The sequence below is a fragment of the Chelonoidis abingdonii genome, chromosome 1 (assembly GCF_003597395.2).
Source record: "Chelonoidis abingdonii isolate Lonesome George chromosome 1, CheloAbing_2.0, whole genome shotgun sequence".
Lineage (NCBI taxonomy): Eukaryota > Metazoa > Chordata > Testudines > Testudinidae > Chelonoidis > Chelonoidis abingdonii.
The window spans coordinates 113,350,504-113,366,584 of NC_133769.1; the positions used below are offsets into that span (position 1 = coordinate 113,350,504).

The 16,081-nt window shown below is 44.3% G+C and overlaps 1 protein-coding gene across 1 annotated transcript in view; it reads left to right on the plus strand.

Annotated features, from left to right (window-relative positions):
- PKP2 (plakophilin 2) overlaps positions 1-16,081 on the plus strand; it is a 78,252-nt gene that overhangs the window by 35,752 nt on the left and 26,419 nt on the right. Inside the window, exons 5-6 of the mRNA XM_032781889.2 lie at positions 4,865-5,072; positions 14,690-14,867. Of these exons, the coding sequence (XP_032637780.1) occupies positions 4,865-5,072; positions 14,690-14,867 (386 nt within the window). The remainder of the gene's footprint in view (positions 1-4,864; positions 5,073-14,689; positions 14,868-16,081) is intronic.

Consider the following 16,081-nt stretch of genomic DNA (forward strand, 5'->3'; position numbering starts at 1 on the left):
ACACCTTTGGGATGGTTTTTGGAGAAACAGGTGGGCATTTACTTTTTTGGCCTTCGCTTCTCCTAGTGTATCTCCTTAGCGCTGGTAACCAGTGCTGTGAAGCCTTGTTTAGGGCAGTCTCTAGGGCTTCAGATGGAGTCAGGCGCCCTTGTATATTTCAGTAGCCGAGTCTTATCCTTTTAATCTCTACACCCTTCCTTAGTTCACAGGCTGACTAACATTCTCCGAGTCTCCTTGATCTATCTCAACCTCATTTTCCAGGGTGGTACAATACTGTTGTTGTTCCTTGATGCGTTGTAGCCTAAGCATCTCCAGGATAAGAGGCTGTACGCGTATACCAGTTCATTGGTTTGAGTTATGGTGGTAGTAGTGATTGTCATGAGGGCCTCCTATTGCATCTTCTAACAATACAAAATCTAGGTACTTCTCCACTGAGCCGGTAAATATGGTCTCAAGGATTGACTGTAGCTCCAATTTCTTTCTCCATTCTCCATGATCTTTGCTCATATCAGCTGCTGTGCTCTGCAATGGAGGGGGTGGCAATGAGTTTCCAGCTCAGGTGTGGGTGCACATCCACTTGTTCCCAGTCCTTCTTGAGTCTTGGGATGTAAGTGGCAGTTGGTGCTATCTCAAGCTAACGAGAGCAGTTCCTCTTTATGTTGAAGCATTGGGTACAGCTTTTCTCAGTAAGTGTGGATGTAGGTCTTTTGTCGCATCCATAGTCCCCTCATACATTTCATAATCCCCGTCTCAATAGGTCGACTGTTTGTAGTAGGCATTCCATCAATATTCAAGGTTCTCTTGTCCGGCCATGAATGGTTTGTCCAGTAGCCCACTTATCGTCAGATTGTCCGGTCCTTCCTCAACCATGCTGGTGGTGGACCTTGTGTAATTCCGGGCGGGCGACGTCTAGCCCCGGCAAAATGACTCTCCTAGTGTTTCGTGGTCACCTCATATTTGAGGTAGGCAAGGTTGAAGGCATTAGGGGGTCTTTTGCCCAAGGACCCCTACTGGAAAGTTGGGTACCCAACCAGGGATTGAACCCCCGGTCCTCTCGTATGAAAGGAACGTCCCCCGTATCAAAGGGCGGCACTATAACAACTACACTAGTGTGTGGTTGTGTGTGGTGTGGTGTGTGTGTGTGTGTGTGGTCTCTCTCTCTCTCTCTTCTTCCCCCCCCCCCCACTCGGCAAGACCCTGCATGGGATGTACCATCGACAGATAGCTGAGGTGGCTGACATTGGAATCCTACCAGGGCTGAAAGAGGCGGATTAAAGACCAGAACTGATAGGCACTGATCATAATGCGGCACAGGAACAGCACGGAGCACCAAGATCCATTGAGCAGGGTCTAACGCACACTAGAGAAGACGCCAAGGTTGCAGACCCTGTGGCAAGCAGGCCTCAGAGACAGTCCAACACAATAGTGCAGGATGTAAGATGCATGGCAGGAACAGCATACACTGAACGGCACAACCAAGTGCTGGCATTTGTGTGCAGGACATCTGCACAGCAATAGGCTAGACCCTCCAAGACCAGATGGGGGATTCCACAGAAGTGTGGAGAATAGCAGGCTAGATTCTGTGGACTTCCAGATCCAGACGGACAGCAGGTACTGGCCCATCAACCAGATGTCCGTGGTAATAGACAAGGATCAGTTAAGAAGAAGGAGGGAGAATGAAAAAATAAGATATAAGCAAGTGCCAGTGACAAGAACATTCAGGAGAAGGAATAATGGAGAAGAGCATGGAGAAAAGTAATCCATTAGGGCCTGAAAGAGGAACAGCAGAGGATGTGGAAAAGTAAGGCCAAAGTGGTCCAGTGGTCGGTGAGGCACTCGCGGCTGGGTGAACTCTAGCCTGGGTGAGTTGGCTACCACAGATCGCCAGGAACAACTATCAAGGGCTTCTCTGTCGCAGAAGAGTGCAGTGCAGGAAGCAGCTAAGATACTGCGCAGAACCCTCAAACTCCCAGGCCTCTGGTAGAGGACCCGAGGTTGAGGAAGACACATACCACCCATAGGGGTGAGAGGGGAATTTTTTACACACACACGCGCGCGCGCGCACACACATGCGCACACACACTAACATATAATAGTAAGTATACATTACTCTTTACAGTTTATATCCAGAGACAGCCTCCAAACCCCCAGTGTTTGGACATCTATATACAATTCACAAATTGCTAAAAATAAATCAAAAATTGAAATTAATAAACCCCCAAAACCAGAATCCTGTGTATACAGTGAAGAATAATCTCTTTGTAATGTGCTGATTATGCTTTTAATATAGTTCTGTTTCAAACAGCACTATATCAAAGCACACTCAGGAACCCTAGTGTACACCAGCACATGCTCGTGAGCTTTAGAAATCACACCCCCTATAGTCTGCATTACTGCTCTGTGTAGACGAGCCTTAGCTGCAAGCTACCATTTCCGGTGTCTGTTAAACAAACACTGATTTTTGTTGTTGTTTTTTTGGTAGTCGGGGGTGTTTATCAGTTAAAAACAAAAATCAGAAACCTTAAATACAATCTAGGTTAGCAGAGACCAAACCTTGTTCACTTCTTGGGTGGTCTTAATCTACTTTCCTCTGGACCAATGTATGTATTTTAAAATCAACCATCATAACTAGCACCCTTATTTTCAGTCTTGGCAGAGAGTCTCAAAATGGGTTGTGAAGGACAGTCCCAGCAGACCAGAGCTTGAGGAGCATTTGTGTGGCATCATGAAGGAAGCGTGTATTGCTGCTGCTTATGTTGTACTTGGGTGGGTTAACAAAAGAGTTCAGTCTCCAGGTCTGGAAGCTTGACTATGGAGTCTTTTACCTTTCCCTGGTCCATTCACACATCCAGGTAGAGTTCCTCTGGATGGTGTCCATTGATTCCTTGGATTCCGTCTCAAAGCAGTGGATGTAGTCTGGGGTTCTCTACTTGGTGTCCCTTTTGGGTTCCCTTGTTTTACACTTCCACCTGTACCTCTCTTCCATAATCTGTTAGGTCCTGTGGCCCCTTCTTCATCTGAGAGCATGGCCGTCTGTTGTTTGGTGGATATAAATAGGCCAGTAGCTTTCATGAGCTCTAGAGTCACTGACAAGTACAAAAAGAAAGCCAGTAAAAATGCTTAAAAAAAAAAACTAAGAAAGTAATGTCAAAAGGACATGTCAGTTTTGTAGCAGTAAGCAAATAGTCCTTCAGTGTTTGTGCTCTACTTATCTTGAGAGATGGCTACTTCTCTAGTTCACTCTGTGAGAATCAGAGTGCTGAAAGCATAGGTGACCGAGTCAGTATAGTATATTAGCAGGAAACTTTACCTTTTATACAGCTGAGTCAAAGCAAAGGCAGGCGTGCAGAGTACTTTGCCAGGGCGTGAAGATAACAGGAGGCTTTGTTGCATTTCATTTCTTCCTGATCTCAGCAGCTGCCAGTTAGATTAAATTCTTTTTATCATACGGCTCCATGCTACCCATAATAGTTATATCGCGTTTCTAAGTCTTGTGTGTACAATTCTTGCTATACAAGGATGAGTTTGTCCAGAAGACCCTATTGCATTATGGGATATTGGATTAAACCATTCCTAACTGCTTGACTGCAAGACATACTGTATAAGAAACTTGTTCCTAAAGAAGCCAAAACTCATTTACACCACATCTTGGGATAACTGGGATACTGAGAGTTGCCACAGCATCTAATTCCTGAAAAATATTTTATTTCCCTACTACTGCAGTGATTATAAAATGCTCTTTTTATTTTCCATTCTTTTTGGGTCAGATCCTCACTATCTGGTCTTCTAAAAAGAGATTGAAGCGATATCTCTTCTATAGGTACTGCAGTGATTTAAGAATTGTCTGGATATATTTAATTTATAATTGTGTGTACTCCGAGGTTTCGTTTTATGTTTTTATTAAATTCTTATATAGTGTGCTACTGCTAAGACATGCCTAGTAAGTAAAATAGGTTATTTGTTATGCCTTCAGCCCATGCAGCAGGGGACAACAAGGAAAGCTGCAGATTGGCTAGCATGGGGAAATAATAATTTTGAACTTGTGTGAGCACCTTCCATCCACGACGATCAAAGCACTTTACAAATATTATTGCATTAAATCTAAGGACAACCTTGTGAGGTGCAGAATTATCATCATCCCTAATTTATAGATGTAGAAGCTAAGGCACAGAGAGGTTAAATGACTTACATGAGGTTGCACAAGACTGTGGCATATTTGGGAATGGAACCCTGCTCTCTTTAATTCCAGCCCCACGCTTTAAACCATGCTACCTCCCTTAGTTCTGCATTTTGACTGTGACTTATACAGAAGCCCTAAGATAATGGGTTCCATACCAAAATTTATAATTAGAGTTGGGAAAACTCTTTTATTTGGGGGAAGGGAATAGCACATTTGAAAAATGCAATTTTGGGGTAACTGAAATCATTCACATTTGATGAATAATTTAGGCTAGATACAAAATGAAGGGGAGGGAAATTTTAAAAAGCCAAAAACATTTTCAAAACAAAGTGGTTTGACATTTCTTTTCTAAACGACCTATTTGGTTTTGAAATGTCATTTCATTAGATCCAAACAAAAAAAATGTTTTTCCATCAACCTGAAAAAAGTTACTTTCTGTTCAAAACTAACCAATTTTTTTCCAGACTTTTCAGTTCCACCACTGAACCAAAAACTCAGTTATTCACTCAGCTTTACTTACAATCATGGCCTGTTCACTGCCCTATTAACAGTCAGAGCTTCAAATCATTCAGCCCACTGTTATACCTAAGCAAATGAAAAAGCTCCCAGAAGCTATATTTGAGAAGGCATTTTTTTCCCCGTAGCTAAACAATGAGAACACTTCTCTTTGGTTTCCTTTCCCAGGTTTATTTACTTGGTGGCATTCCCAAGCTTCTACAGCTTCTGAAAACCCAGAATGAGGACATTCAGCGGGTGGCAAGTGGAGCTTTGAGGAACTTGGTGTATGAGGACAATGACAACAAACTAGAAGTGTGTGAGCGGAACGGGGTCCCAGTCCTGCTCCATGTACTCAAACAAACCAAGGATGTGGAAACTAAAAAGCAGATAACAGGTAATACTTGCATGCAAGTTTGCAGTGCTCTACATAGTGCACAGGGTTGCTGTAATATGTGTTTGTTTATTTAGCTGAATGATTGATGGGTCAAACATAACCGGGAGAGGAACAAGGATTTAAAGGGACATTGTCAGCTAGATAGAGCTCCTGTCCTCAGCCAACCCCTAAAGTCTTGATTCAAGGCCAGTTTGTTCTCCTAGGGAGTAATAGCCACACAGGAGCCAGGAAACTGCAATTTCCCTTCTCTAATCTTCTTCTGAGTCCTTGCATTGGAGAGGCTCAATGGCCTACAACTCCGGAGAAGAAAGTTGGGGGCCCTTTCAGATTCATGCTGCTCTGAGAAGTCCACTAGGGACAGAGAGCCACTGGTACCACTGCCATGTATCTCTGCAGCAGCTCTGGCCCCCTGCAGAGTTATTCCTATAATAATAATCCCCAGAGTTATTCCTATAATTATCCTTCCGTCACAGCTATGTGAATGTCTTGTTAACCTGTCATAGATCAGGAAAATTTTGGAGCTTGGCAATGCCAGACTTAACTCCTGTGAAAATGAGAGGCTCATATCCTAGAGTCTCTCATAGCCTAGAGTCTATGATTTTCCTTAATGATGATGTAGTCTCTGTATAAGACCAGGGCAGGAAGGACGCACATAGGACGCACAGCACCAGAGTTCTGTATCTGAGGGAAAGAATGTAAACTTGAGGAAACTGCTAGCCTTTAAAGAGTATTAGCTAGCTATTCCCTCTGTGAAGAGGGTCAAGAAGCCTTTGGTCAAAAATTCTTTGTGTGATATTTATTCTCCACCAAATGACAGAAGGATTATCTAATTTTCATATACAGGAGAGCAGTGCATCCCGACTTTAGAAGCTCAACTTTAAGGTCACTGATTAGATAGTGGCAGGACTGTTAATGTAGATTTAATTGGCTAAAATTAAGCCAGTTCTGACAAGACTAAAATTTATCTCTCGGTTCCTAATATGCTGGGAGACTACCTCCATTTCCACTGTGTGTGTGTGTGTCTGTCTGTCTGTCTTTCTCTCTCGCATACGCACACATACACACAGTGGAGTTCCCCTAAAGAAGCATGACTCCATTATATGCCTCTGGAGTATGTAGCCTATAGGTATTGGCTAGGTAAGGTATAGATATAAGGTAAAATATAGATATAAATTGACTGTACAGGCCCAAGTCTGTAAGACAATAGCTTAGCATAAGGCCTATAAGCCTTAGCAGAAGTGACCCTATGTCACAAAGTATCATAAGATAAACATCTATGACTAGATGGCTGAAAGGTAACCGCAAAATATCAGTTGATGCTAGTTTAGATATTTTAAGATAAGAACGTCAGTAGATGTTCAGCATGAAAAGTGCCATGGCAACCAATTGACACACATGCTAATAAGTTTCTTATCAGAAGACAGCACCCCAGCGTTATCACGGTAGGAGGTTTAGATATGCACAGAGGAGGCCAGGCATCTTTATGAATATTCACGGTGGCCACAGAACTGTGTAGCAGGGCCGACTACGGCCTAAGCCATTGAGATCTTAGAATCCAGGGATAGGATAACCACTATTAGACTGCCTGTCTCACAAGTTTTAGGGTATCTGCCAGGAATGGTGTGGAGTATCAGACGCTAGACATAGTGACTGTCTTGTATTATCTCTCTCTACTTTGCTGGGTCGGAGTATTTGTCCTTTTGCTAATTGTACTAATTAAAATATTACAAGTATAGCAAGGTGTGACGGGGACGCTCGCTTCTCGTGAGTGCCTCCTGTCAGCTGGGTGGGATGCTGCAAGCTTTCCTTCCCCAGGTGCCCACTGTTGGTTGTTGACCTTACTAGGTGGGTCTTCAGTGGCACAGCCCTCCAGCCAAGTCACATAGTCTAAAATGAAAGCTCCCCTTCTGGGGCAGCTAAGAGGTCTGCCATCACTAGGATCTTCGGTCCCGTTAAGCCTACCCTTCCCTTGAATATCATACAAGAAGATCTGGAGGACTTTGAAAACTGAAGAAATAGAAATGAGATGAAATTTAATACTGCAAAGTATAAGGTCAGGAATTTAGGGACTAAAAACAAGAATTTTTTCTATAACCTGGGAACAGAAGGGTTGGGCAACCGGGGCTGCCCAGAAGGGTTGGGCAAGTGGGGCAATTTTCCCCGGGCCCCAGAGGGGCCCTGCGAGCCCTGGCCCAGCAGCAGTCCGAGCCTTCAGCGGCGGGGGGCCCTTCAGTGCTGCCAAAGACACAGAGCGAGTGAAGGGCCCCCTGCCACCGAAATGCCACTGAAGACCCAGACTGCTGGCGGGTGAGTACAAGCTCCGCAGCTCCCCTGCTTTGCCCCAGACCCACTGAATCCTCTGGGCGGCCCTGGACATATCAGTTGGAAGTGACAGAGGGGAAGAAAGATCGGGTGTATTGGTTGCTCACAGGATGACTATGAGCCACCAGTGTGATGCGGCTGTGAAAAAGACTAACACGGTCCTAGGATGCATCAGGCAAAGTATTTCCAGTAGAGACAGGGAAGAGTGTTAATACCATTATACAAGGCACTGGTGAGACCTCCTCTGGAATACTGTATGAGTTCTGGTCTCCAATGTTTAAGAAAGATGAATTCATACTGGAGCAGGCGCAGAGAAGGGCTACTAGGATGATCCGAGGAATGGAAAACCTACATTATGAGAGGAGATTCCAGGACATTGGCTTGTTTAGCTTAACCAAAGGAAGGCTGAGGGGAGATATGATTGCTCTTCATAAATACATTAGAGGGATAAACACCAGGAAGAGAAGGGAGTTATTTAAGCTGAGCACCAGTGTTGACACAACAGATGGATCTAAACCGACCATCTACAAGTTTAGATTTGAAAAAAACCTAACTGGCTTTAAGACTGAACTTGATAAGTTTATGGAAGGGATGTTATGATGAGACTGCTTACAATGGCATGTGGCAGATCTGTGCCTGCTATTAGCAAATACCCCAATGACAAGAGATGGAGCACTAGATGGGGAGGGTTCTGAGTTACTACAGAGAATTCTTCTCCAAGTGTCTGGCTGGTGGGTCTTGCCAACATGCTCAGGGTTTAACTGATCACCATATTCGGGGCTGGGAAGGAATTTTTTCCCAGTTCAGGTTGGCAAGACCCTTTGAGGGTGGGGTGTTTCGTCTTCCTCTGCAGCATGGGGCACGGGTCGCTTGCAGGTTTAAACTAGAGTAAATGGGGGATTCTCTGTAACTTGAAGTCTTTAAACCATGATTTGAGGACACCAGTAACCTCACCCAGAGGTTATGGGCCTATTACAGGGGTGGATGGGTGAGGTTCAGTGGCTTGCAATGTGCAGGAAGTCAGACTAGACGTTCGTGATGGTCTCTTCTGGCTTTAAAGTCTGAGACAGAACACATTTCCTAAGGGTAATTATCTCCCTTGTGCACAGTGGGGCTCTCGTAATAACTCCCGAACTACAGAGTGTTAATAGGCTTCTCTAATAAAGCCATATAATACTAGACCAGGTAACAAGTAGCAGACTGCAAATGGGTGGCATGGACTGACACACAAGGTAGGGAAATGGGGCTAGGAATAATCATACTATATGTGATATACCCCTCAATGAAAGATGTAAATTATGCTGTGAAACACTGTGGTGATGTACGCTGCTTACAGCAAGTGCTACCTTCTGCCACGTACTCTTACGAACCCCAGCAGAGGGTGAGAGGAGGAAGCCATGTCAGCACACCAGCCTGACTGGCTGTGATGCTAATACTGGAGATTGGAGGTTTCATAGAATATCAGAGTTGGAAGGGACCTTAGAGGTCCTCTAGTCCAACTCCCTGCTCAAAGCAGGACCAATCCCCAAGGCAGATTTTTGCTCCAGATCCCTTAAGTAGCCCCCTCAAGGACTGAACTCACAACCCTGGGTTTAGCAGACCAATGCTCAAATCACTGAGAGATCTCTGTCCCCTGTTGAACCAGTGTGTTTTATCCAGATGTGGTAAACAACTGCAGGGTTCCCTGTAGCATTTTCTGTGGATCTCCAGCCTAGTCACGGAAAGGTGAGGTGAGTTCCTCAGTCACACTGAAAGATATGGAGTTGTTAGCTTCATAACTGCATTGTAACTATTAAAGAAAGGAAAAACTTAAATTTGCCCCCAGTTTAACGTGCAAGCTAATTAAGATATTTGAATTAGATTCTTTTTAGACAGAGAAGGAAGTTACAAATTACTTGTAGGAGAAGAGTATGTCTGGTTGGGAAAGTGGGTTTTAGCCCACGAAAGCTTATGCCCAAATAAATGTGTTACTCTCTAAGGTGCCACAAGGTCTCCTCATTGTTTTTGCTGATACAGACTAACACGGATACCACTCTGAAACCTGTCAGTATACTAGTAGTGGCATATGTTTCTTCCCTTAAAGAGCTGATTCTTGCAAGATGGGAGGGTTTTCCTTTTAAATTATTATTTCTTTCTGTGACAGCTCGGCCTGTCTGTGCTGTAATCCTGCCTGCAGGAGAAATTTTCTTTCATTTCTTAGATGAATGTTGCACAATAACAAGATCAAGAGGTTAGACATTCCCCTGCAGGCTTACCTGGCTCACCTTCAAAAGCTGATTTTTCTTGTTCTGGGTGTTCTACTTTCTGTTTCCTGCTAAACTCTCTACATAATCAACAAATACGCTGTTTGATGCAGACAAGGCGGTGAAATGAGGACAGATCCATGCATGGAATTAAGCAATAGGCCGCAACTTTTATTTAACTTTTGCACACAGGAGGGTTGCTACCCACCCATCACCCAGACTCTCCTGTAGCTGGCATTTAATTGACTCCAGTGCAGGGGTTACAGGGCTCCTTACCATATAACCCATAATGTGCGGTAGGGTCTCCTCAGCCTACCCTGCCAGGACTCAGCTCTCTCTGAGTCCAGGCACCCTACCAACTGCAAGAGGCATAGGCGCCGACTCCATGGGTGCTCCAGGGCTGGAGCAGTCACAGGAAATAAATGGTGGGTGCTGAGCAGCCCCCCTACCAGAATCTCCCTTCCCCTTCCCCGCCCCCCCGCGGCTCCTGCATGCCAGTGGGCCCCACTGAACAGCACCTCTCTCTCTCCCAGTGCCTACCGCCTGCCGCAGATCAGCTGCTTTGCAGCGTCAGGAGGCGCTGAGGGGGAGGAGGGAGGTCACAGCATGCTCGGAGGAGGAACTGGGTGGGGAGGGAAGAGGTGGGATGGGGGTGGGAAGAAGCGGGGCAGAGATGGGGTTTTGGGGGAAGGGGTGGAGTGGGGGTAGGGTCTGGGCTGAGCTGGGGGGGAAGTCCCCCCACCCTCCCCCCGGCAGATTAGAAACTTGGCATCTATGGCGAGGGAATCAGAGGGTGCCAGGGCCGGCTCTAGGTTTTTGCTGCCCCAGGAGGAGGTGGGGAACACAGCTCAGAGAGCGCAACTGCTGAAGCAAAAAAAAACCCCCAAAAAAACAAAAAACCCAAAATCCTCTGAGAGCGCCTGGAATGCTGCCCCTGAAATTGTGCTGTCTCAGGCTTGGTTTGCTGGTGCTTAGAGCCGGTCCTGGAGGGTGCTGTGCAGCAGGGTGGGGTCCTCAGCCTGTGATTGTCACAAAATCTGACCCTAGCCCACAAACGCCACAAGGTCTCACCCTAGCACATGAGCCCAAGGCCCATCACCAAAATCCCAGATCTTTCAGCTCTGGGAACCATCCATTTATCCTTTTCACTACACCGGAACCTGACTGCAAGCGGTGATGAATTAACAGCTCAACCCAAGTACCTGAGTTAGGTACTAAGTGCATTCCTACTTAACCCACCGTGGCTTGAAGGTGCCAAGAGGAAGGCAAATAACTCTCTGATGCATGGCCAATTGGCCCATGAGAGGAAAAAATTCCTTCCTGACCCGCAAATGGGCAATTGGCTAGGCCAGCAGCCGCTGTCCTGCCGGGTTCCCATTCCTAGTTCAGGGTGGGTATGGTGGGGCTGCTGAAATGGAGCCAAAAGAGACTCCACATAGCCCCTGCACCAGTTTAAATCCTGGGAGCAGGTGAATGCTTCGCGCCAATGGGTGGCAGAAGCTCCCAGGAGGGGAAGGGCTACATAGTGTCCCTCAGCGAGTGTCTCTTCCTTTGCTGCTGAGACTGGGTCCCCTCGCCACCGGTCTTATCAAGTTCCCCCACCCAGTGAGGCAGATGGGTGGCATTTCTCTCAGCATCACTCCGATGAAGTGGGTTTTAGCCCACAAAAGCTGATGCCCAAATAAATGTGTTAGTCTCTAAGGTGCCACAAGGACTCCTCATTGTTTTTACTAGCATACTGTGTAGCATATCTGAAGGTAAAGGGCCTGATCCTGCAAACATTTTTGCATGTGAGTAACTTGATTCATGCCTATAGTCTCAGTGGGATTGCTCAAATGGGTAAAATTAAGCATGTGTGGGAGTGTTTGCAGTATCAGCAACATTTTAAATATTTTGGCAGCTGTGAGTCTTCTGTTCGAGGTGCTTTTATTTATTTTTTTTCTCATTTTTGTATAACACCTGTGTTCCTGTGACAAATTGATATATGTTGTTTTCTTACATGAATTTTGTTTTACAGAAACCAGTTCACAATATATTCTACTTGGACCCTCCCATTTTACTTCCTATTTACTGCATTAGTTTTTGTTTGTGTTTCATTTGTCCTAGAAGAAAGTTCTTGTAATACACAGGTCTGGCAGCATTCCCAACATTTGAGTGGGTTTTTTCCCCCACCGTTGGCAATTATTGTAATTAAAACGCATGTTGTATCTAGGAATTATAAAGGAAACATTATTCATGAGCTGCTGAGAGGAACATCAGCCCTGCACTGTGCTGCTTTTTTAAAGGATGAGGTTTATGAAAGTCAGAGCAGCAAGCTGGAAAAACAATCCTTTTCTTTGTAGTTCAGAGCAGCAGTTTACATACTTCACTCAGAAAAGTACCTTGAAAATCCTTGGCTTAGTCTGTTTGTTAGTTTTTCCCCTACACTATTCTAACTAGTTAAAACTAGCTATGTAGACTGTGAACATACACAGTATACAGCACCCCTTCCTAAGTGTTCTTTCGGCTGGCTGGCTGGAAGATAACAGAATTCCAGACATTGCTATTTTCACTCCTGTGAGGAATTCTGCTGTTAAATGTGGAAGAAACTTGGTAACAAGAATCTCTCATCTTGGTGTCTGCAATGTATGATGGTGATGTGCAAAATATTCTGTAGTGAAGTATTGTCGGTGAGCTAAAATTCCACCCACTGACCAGGAAGGAGGAAGGGGAGTGGGTATAACAAAGGTGGTCAGGGGATTTGCTGATTCAGAGCTTCCCCGTTGTGACCTCCACAAAGGGGAACTTCAAAATGCCCACACCTGCATGACCCCAAAGGTATACTGCTTCCCTGCCTCTAGAAAGAAAATAAAAGTAAGAAAAGGTGAGATTTCTGGAGGGCAGCCTTAACGGCCCCACCCTCTGAAAAGAAAGAATTTACTGTCTTATACCATCTCCTGTGTCACACTCACCTCCATCCTCAGTTTTGGATTTTCTTGCCAAACTGCTTATAACTAACTTTCTTTGAGTACCTTTCAATGGTAAAGAAAATGCAATGACAGTCATAATTATACAGTGGTACTTATTGACAGACCCACATGTTCCAGACTGGTAGTTCTGTCTGCAATATCAGGCTACACCTTCCACTGCTGCTCCTAGAAAATAAAGGGCAATACATTCAAAGGGCCATATACTTGCTATAATCCACCCATTGAAGTCCATGGGAGTTGTGAGTGCAGATGTTAGGAGACTTAGGATAAGTTTCTCAGGTGACATGAATGGACCTAGTACTTCATAGTTCTGTTGATATCATTGGAGCTATGCCAATTCACACCGGCAGTTCCTTTACCTCTATACAAAAAACAGAATTAATCACATTCTCAGTACCTTTGCTTCCTTTTCTTCTCCATTTCCCTTGAGAGTAGATATGTGAATGAGTAGTTACCTGTTTTCTAGTTACCTAGAACACCTACTCATTATTCCCTTCTGGGCTTTGGAACCCCATCATGTGGTTCAGAGCCTTCCATCTTTATCCTTTGACATAGTGTGTATATTATGTTGCAGTAGCTCCATGGTGGGGGAAGGGAGCTCTCACTCATTTGATTTGTGTGTTTAGTTACATTATGGCATAAATTCTTTTTAAAGTATAATAGCTAAAATGTGTATCTTAGAGAGAGAGCAAGGAAAGTAAATTAAAAAAAAGCTCATCAACTCTGAGCAGAAACTCAGAAACATGCAGTCACTTCTGTTACCATTGTAGGCCCCTGGGCACTTCTTACCTGCTTGTGCAGGTACAGTAAATGCCAAATGGAGTTCTTTGATCATTGTTCCTTGCTAGCTGCCTGTCTCCTGATTTTTGGCATTGCTTTTCACTAATTGGTCACTGCTGCATAGGGGAGAAGTTCTTCTATACTTCGTTGATACTATAGACTTTTCCTTTCAAAGGAAAAAGACAGTGTTATATTTAAGGACAAAACCTTAGCTTGCAGACTTTAATTAAAATTGCTTTAAGTCCTTTGTGAATAGTTTCAGTATTAAAAGCTATGTACACATACTAAGATCAACGGTGCAATACTTGTCCAGTAAACCAGTATTGCATAAACTATTAAACATCTGACTTGCTCAGTTAAAATTCCTGTTTAAATTTAAATATTATGCAGTAAAATACCATAAATCAGTGGTTCTCAAACTTTTTTTTGCAGACCCCTTGAAAATTGCTGAGGGTCTCAGCGAACCACTTAATGATCTTTCCAAATGTTGTTTGTACCATTAGCTAACTATTGTAAAGCACTTTGGATAAAAGCACTATATAAAAAACTCCTTAATAATTAATGTTTTTTTGTTCTACAAATAAAAGCACACAATTCATATTTTAATATCAGTAGTCTTACCTTTCTAATGCGATGGATGTGCCCTCTTTCCCCCAGTGTGTCAGCTGGGGCTGGGAAGGAGGGACGTTTCTCCCCAGCAGCTGCAGCTCTGGAGCTGGGGAAAGTCCCCTCTTTCTCTGGCAGCCACAACCCTGCACATCCCAAATTCCGCCCCCCCCCCCGCCTCTTCTCACCCCACTGCCTCCTACCCCCTACTCCCCCCCAAGGCCGCCATCTCACCTTACATGTGAGTCTTCTCCAGGGTCCAGGGATCTAATTATTGGAGCCATGCCTGCATAACTCCACTAATTAGGTTGGTGGCCCTTCATTCTCTTGTGTGCATCCACCCAGGTGCACACCTTAGAGGGAATTATCCACGGACCACCTGAATGGAGCTTGCGGACCACTGGTGGTCCGTGGACCACAGTTTGAGAACCTCTGCCATAAATCACTGTGCCTTTCCTTCTGTGTTTGATACACTGCCGTGCCATGGGAATTTGTGATATCGGTTCCATCACATTGATGCTTTAGGTCTAATATAACTGAGGATAGCAGGGATTGAGTTATCTTTTAAAAGTTATCAAATTTTCACCTGATCCAAAGCCCACTGAAGTCAGTGTGCATCATTAATTACAGTGGGTTTTGGATTAGACCTCGTAAATTGAGTTCTTGTTGCCATTCTCATTTATTTTGGCTATTGCAGGTTTGCTGTGGAACTTGTCCTCCAATGACCAGCTGAAGACCCTGCTGATCAGAGACGCCCTGGACCTACTGACAGAGACCATTCTTATCCCCTACTCTGGTTGGCCAGATAGAGATTACCCGAAATCGAGTATTGTATCTGACCCTAATATCTTCTACAATGCCACAGGATGCCTGAGGTGAGTTCTCCATCTTCAAATACCCTAAATGCTACTGATGTTAAAGCTGGGTTGAACACTCTTTTTGAACTTTTACATGCTTCCATGCACAGAGGGGAATGTCTTGTTTTCAGGCTGACGTGTAGGTCAGATTTTGAAATGCCAACCTAGTGCGTATCTGAACCGTACAGCTGCTGTTCAGTTTCATAAAAACAACTTTAAAAATAAAGTTCCTACAACCCTCTCCAAGAAGTGCAGCTAAACCATTTCAGGAAAAATAACCAGTAATCAAGGACCCAGTTATGCAAGTCTTATTCCTGCAAATAGTCGCATTGAAATCAAGGGGAAGGCTCATGTGAGCAGGAACTGTTGCTGTGGCTTGCAGGATTGGGCCCTAAATATTATAATATTAAAGGTCTTTTAAAAAATCACACCATTATACAGTCTGTGCAGGGGAGGAGAGAGTCATTTAGTCTAATACAAGGGAAGACAGTAATTTAAAAAAAAAAGGAAAAAATATTTTCCAGTCAGTTTTGTAAAGTGTAGAGGAATGGATGAAACTGAGTATCTAGCTTCCCACACCGAGAGGCCGTTGCAGCAAAGCTCTCTCACCTACTGATCTAAACTGTGGATGATGAAAGGTAGTGGTCATCTCCACAGGGAGGAAATGTCAGAGCACATGTACCTCATCCACAAAAGTATTGCCTCTGACCCAGCTGTCACATCACTTGCAGAATCAATGCCTGTTTAGTTTTGTTCCGTATAATTGATAGAAACAGTGAAGTTCTCATTCAAGTACCTAGTAGCTGGTCCTTTGGCAGTCTCACAAAAACATGTCTGCCCTTTTGCTCTCTCTCTCCCATACACACCCTAAATACTTAACATACTCACGCTCAGCGTCAGTACCTCTGGACAGCTGGGTGGATTTAGGATTGCAGTAAATGAAGCATTATTATTGAAAAAGTAATATTCCAATGCTCAGTGATGCACATGGAGAATAGTTAAACCAATAAGTTTGTTTAGTTATTTTTTTATCGTGCTAGAATGAAACATTGTTCTGGAAAGTACTTACAAATTATAGTAAGTATCCTCGGTACGTACATACGAAGAAACCTGTCTTAAGCATTCAAGTGACTGATAGATCAATTCCTTGATTAGAATGGGGCCTTCTAATAAAGGTGAAGCAGAGCTGTATTTGGGGTGGTTTCTCAAGATATTATCAAACAAGGCAGAAG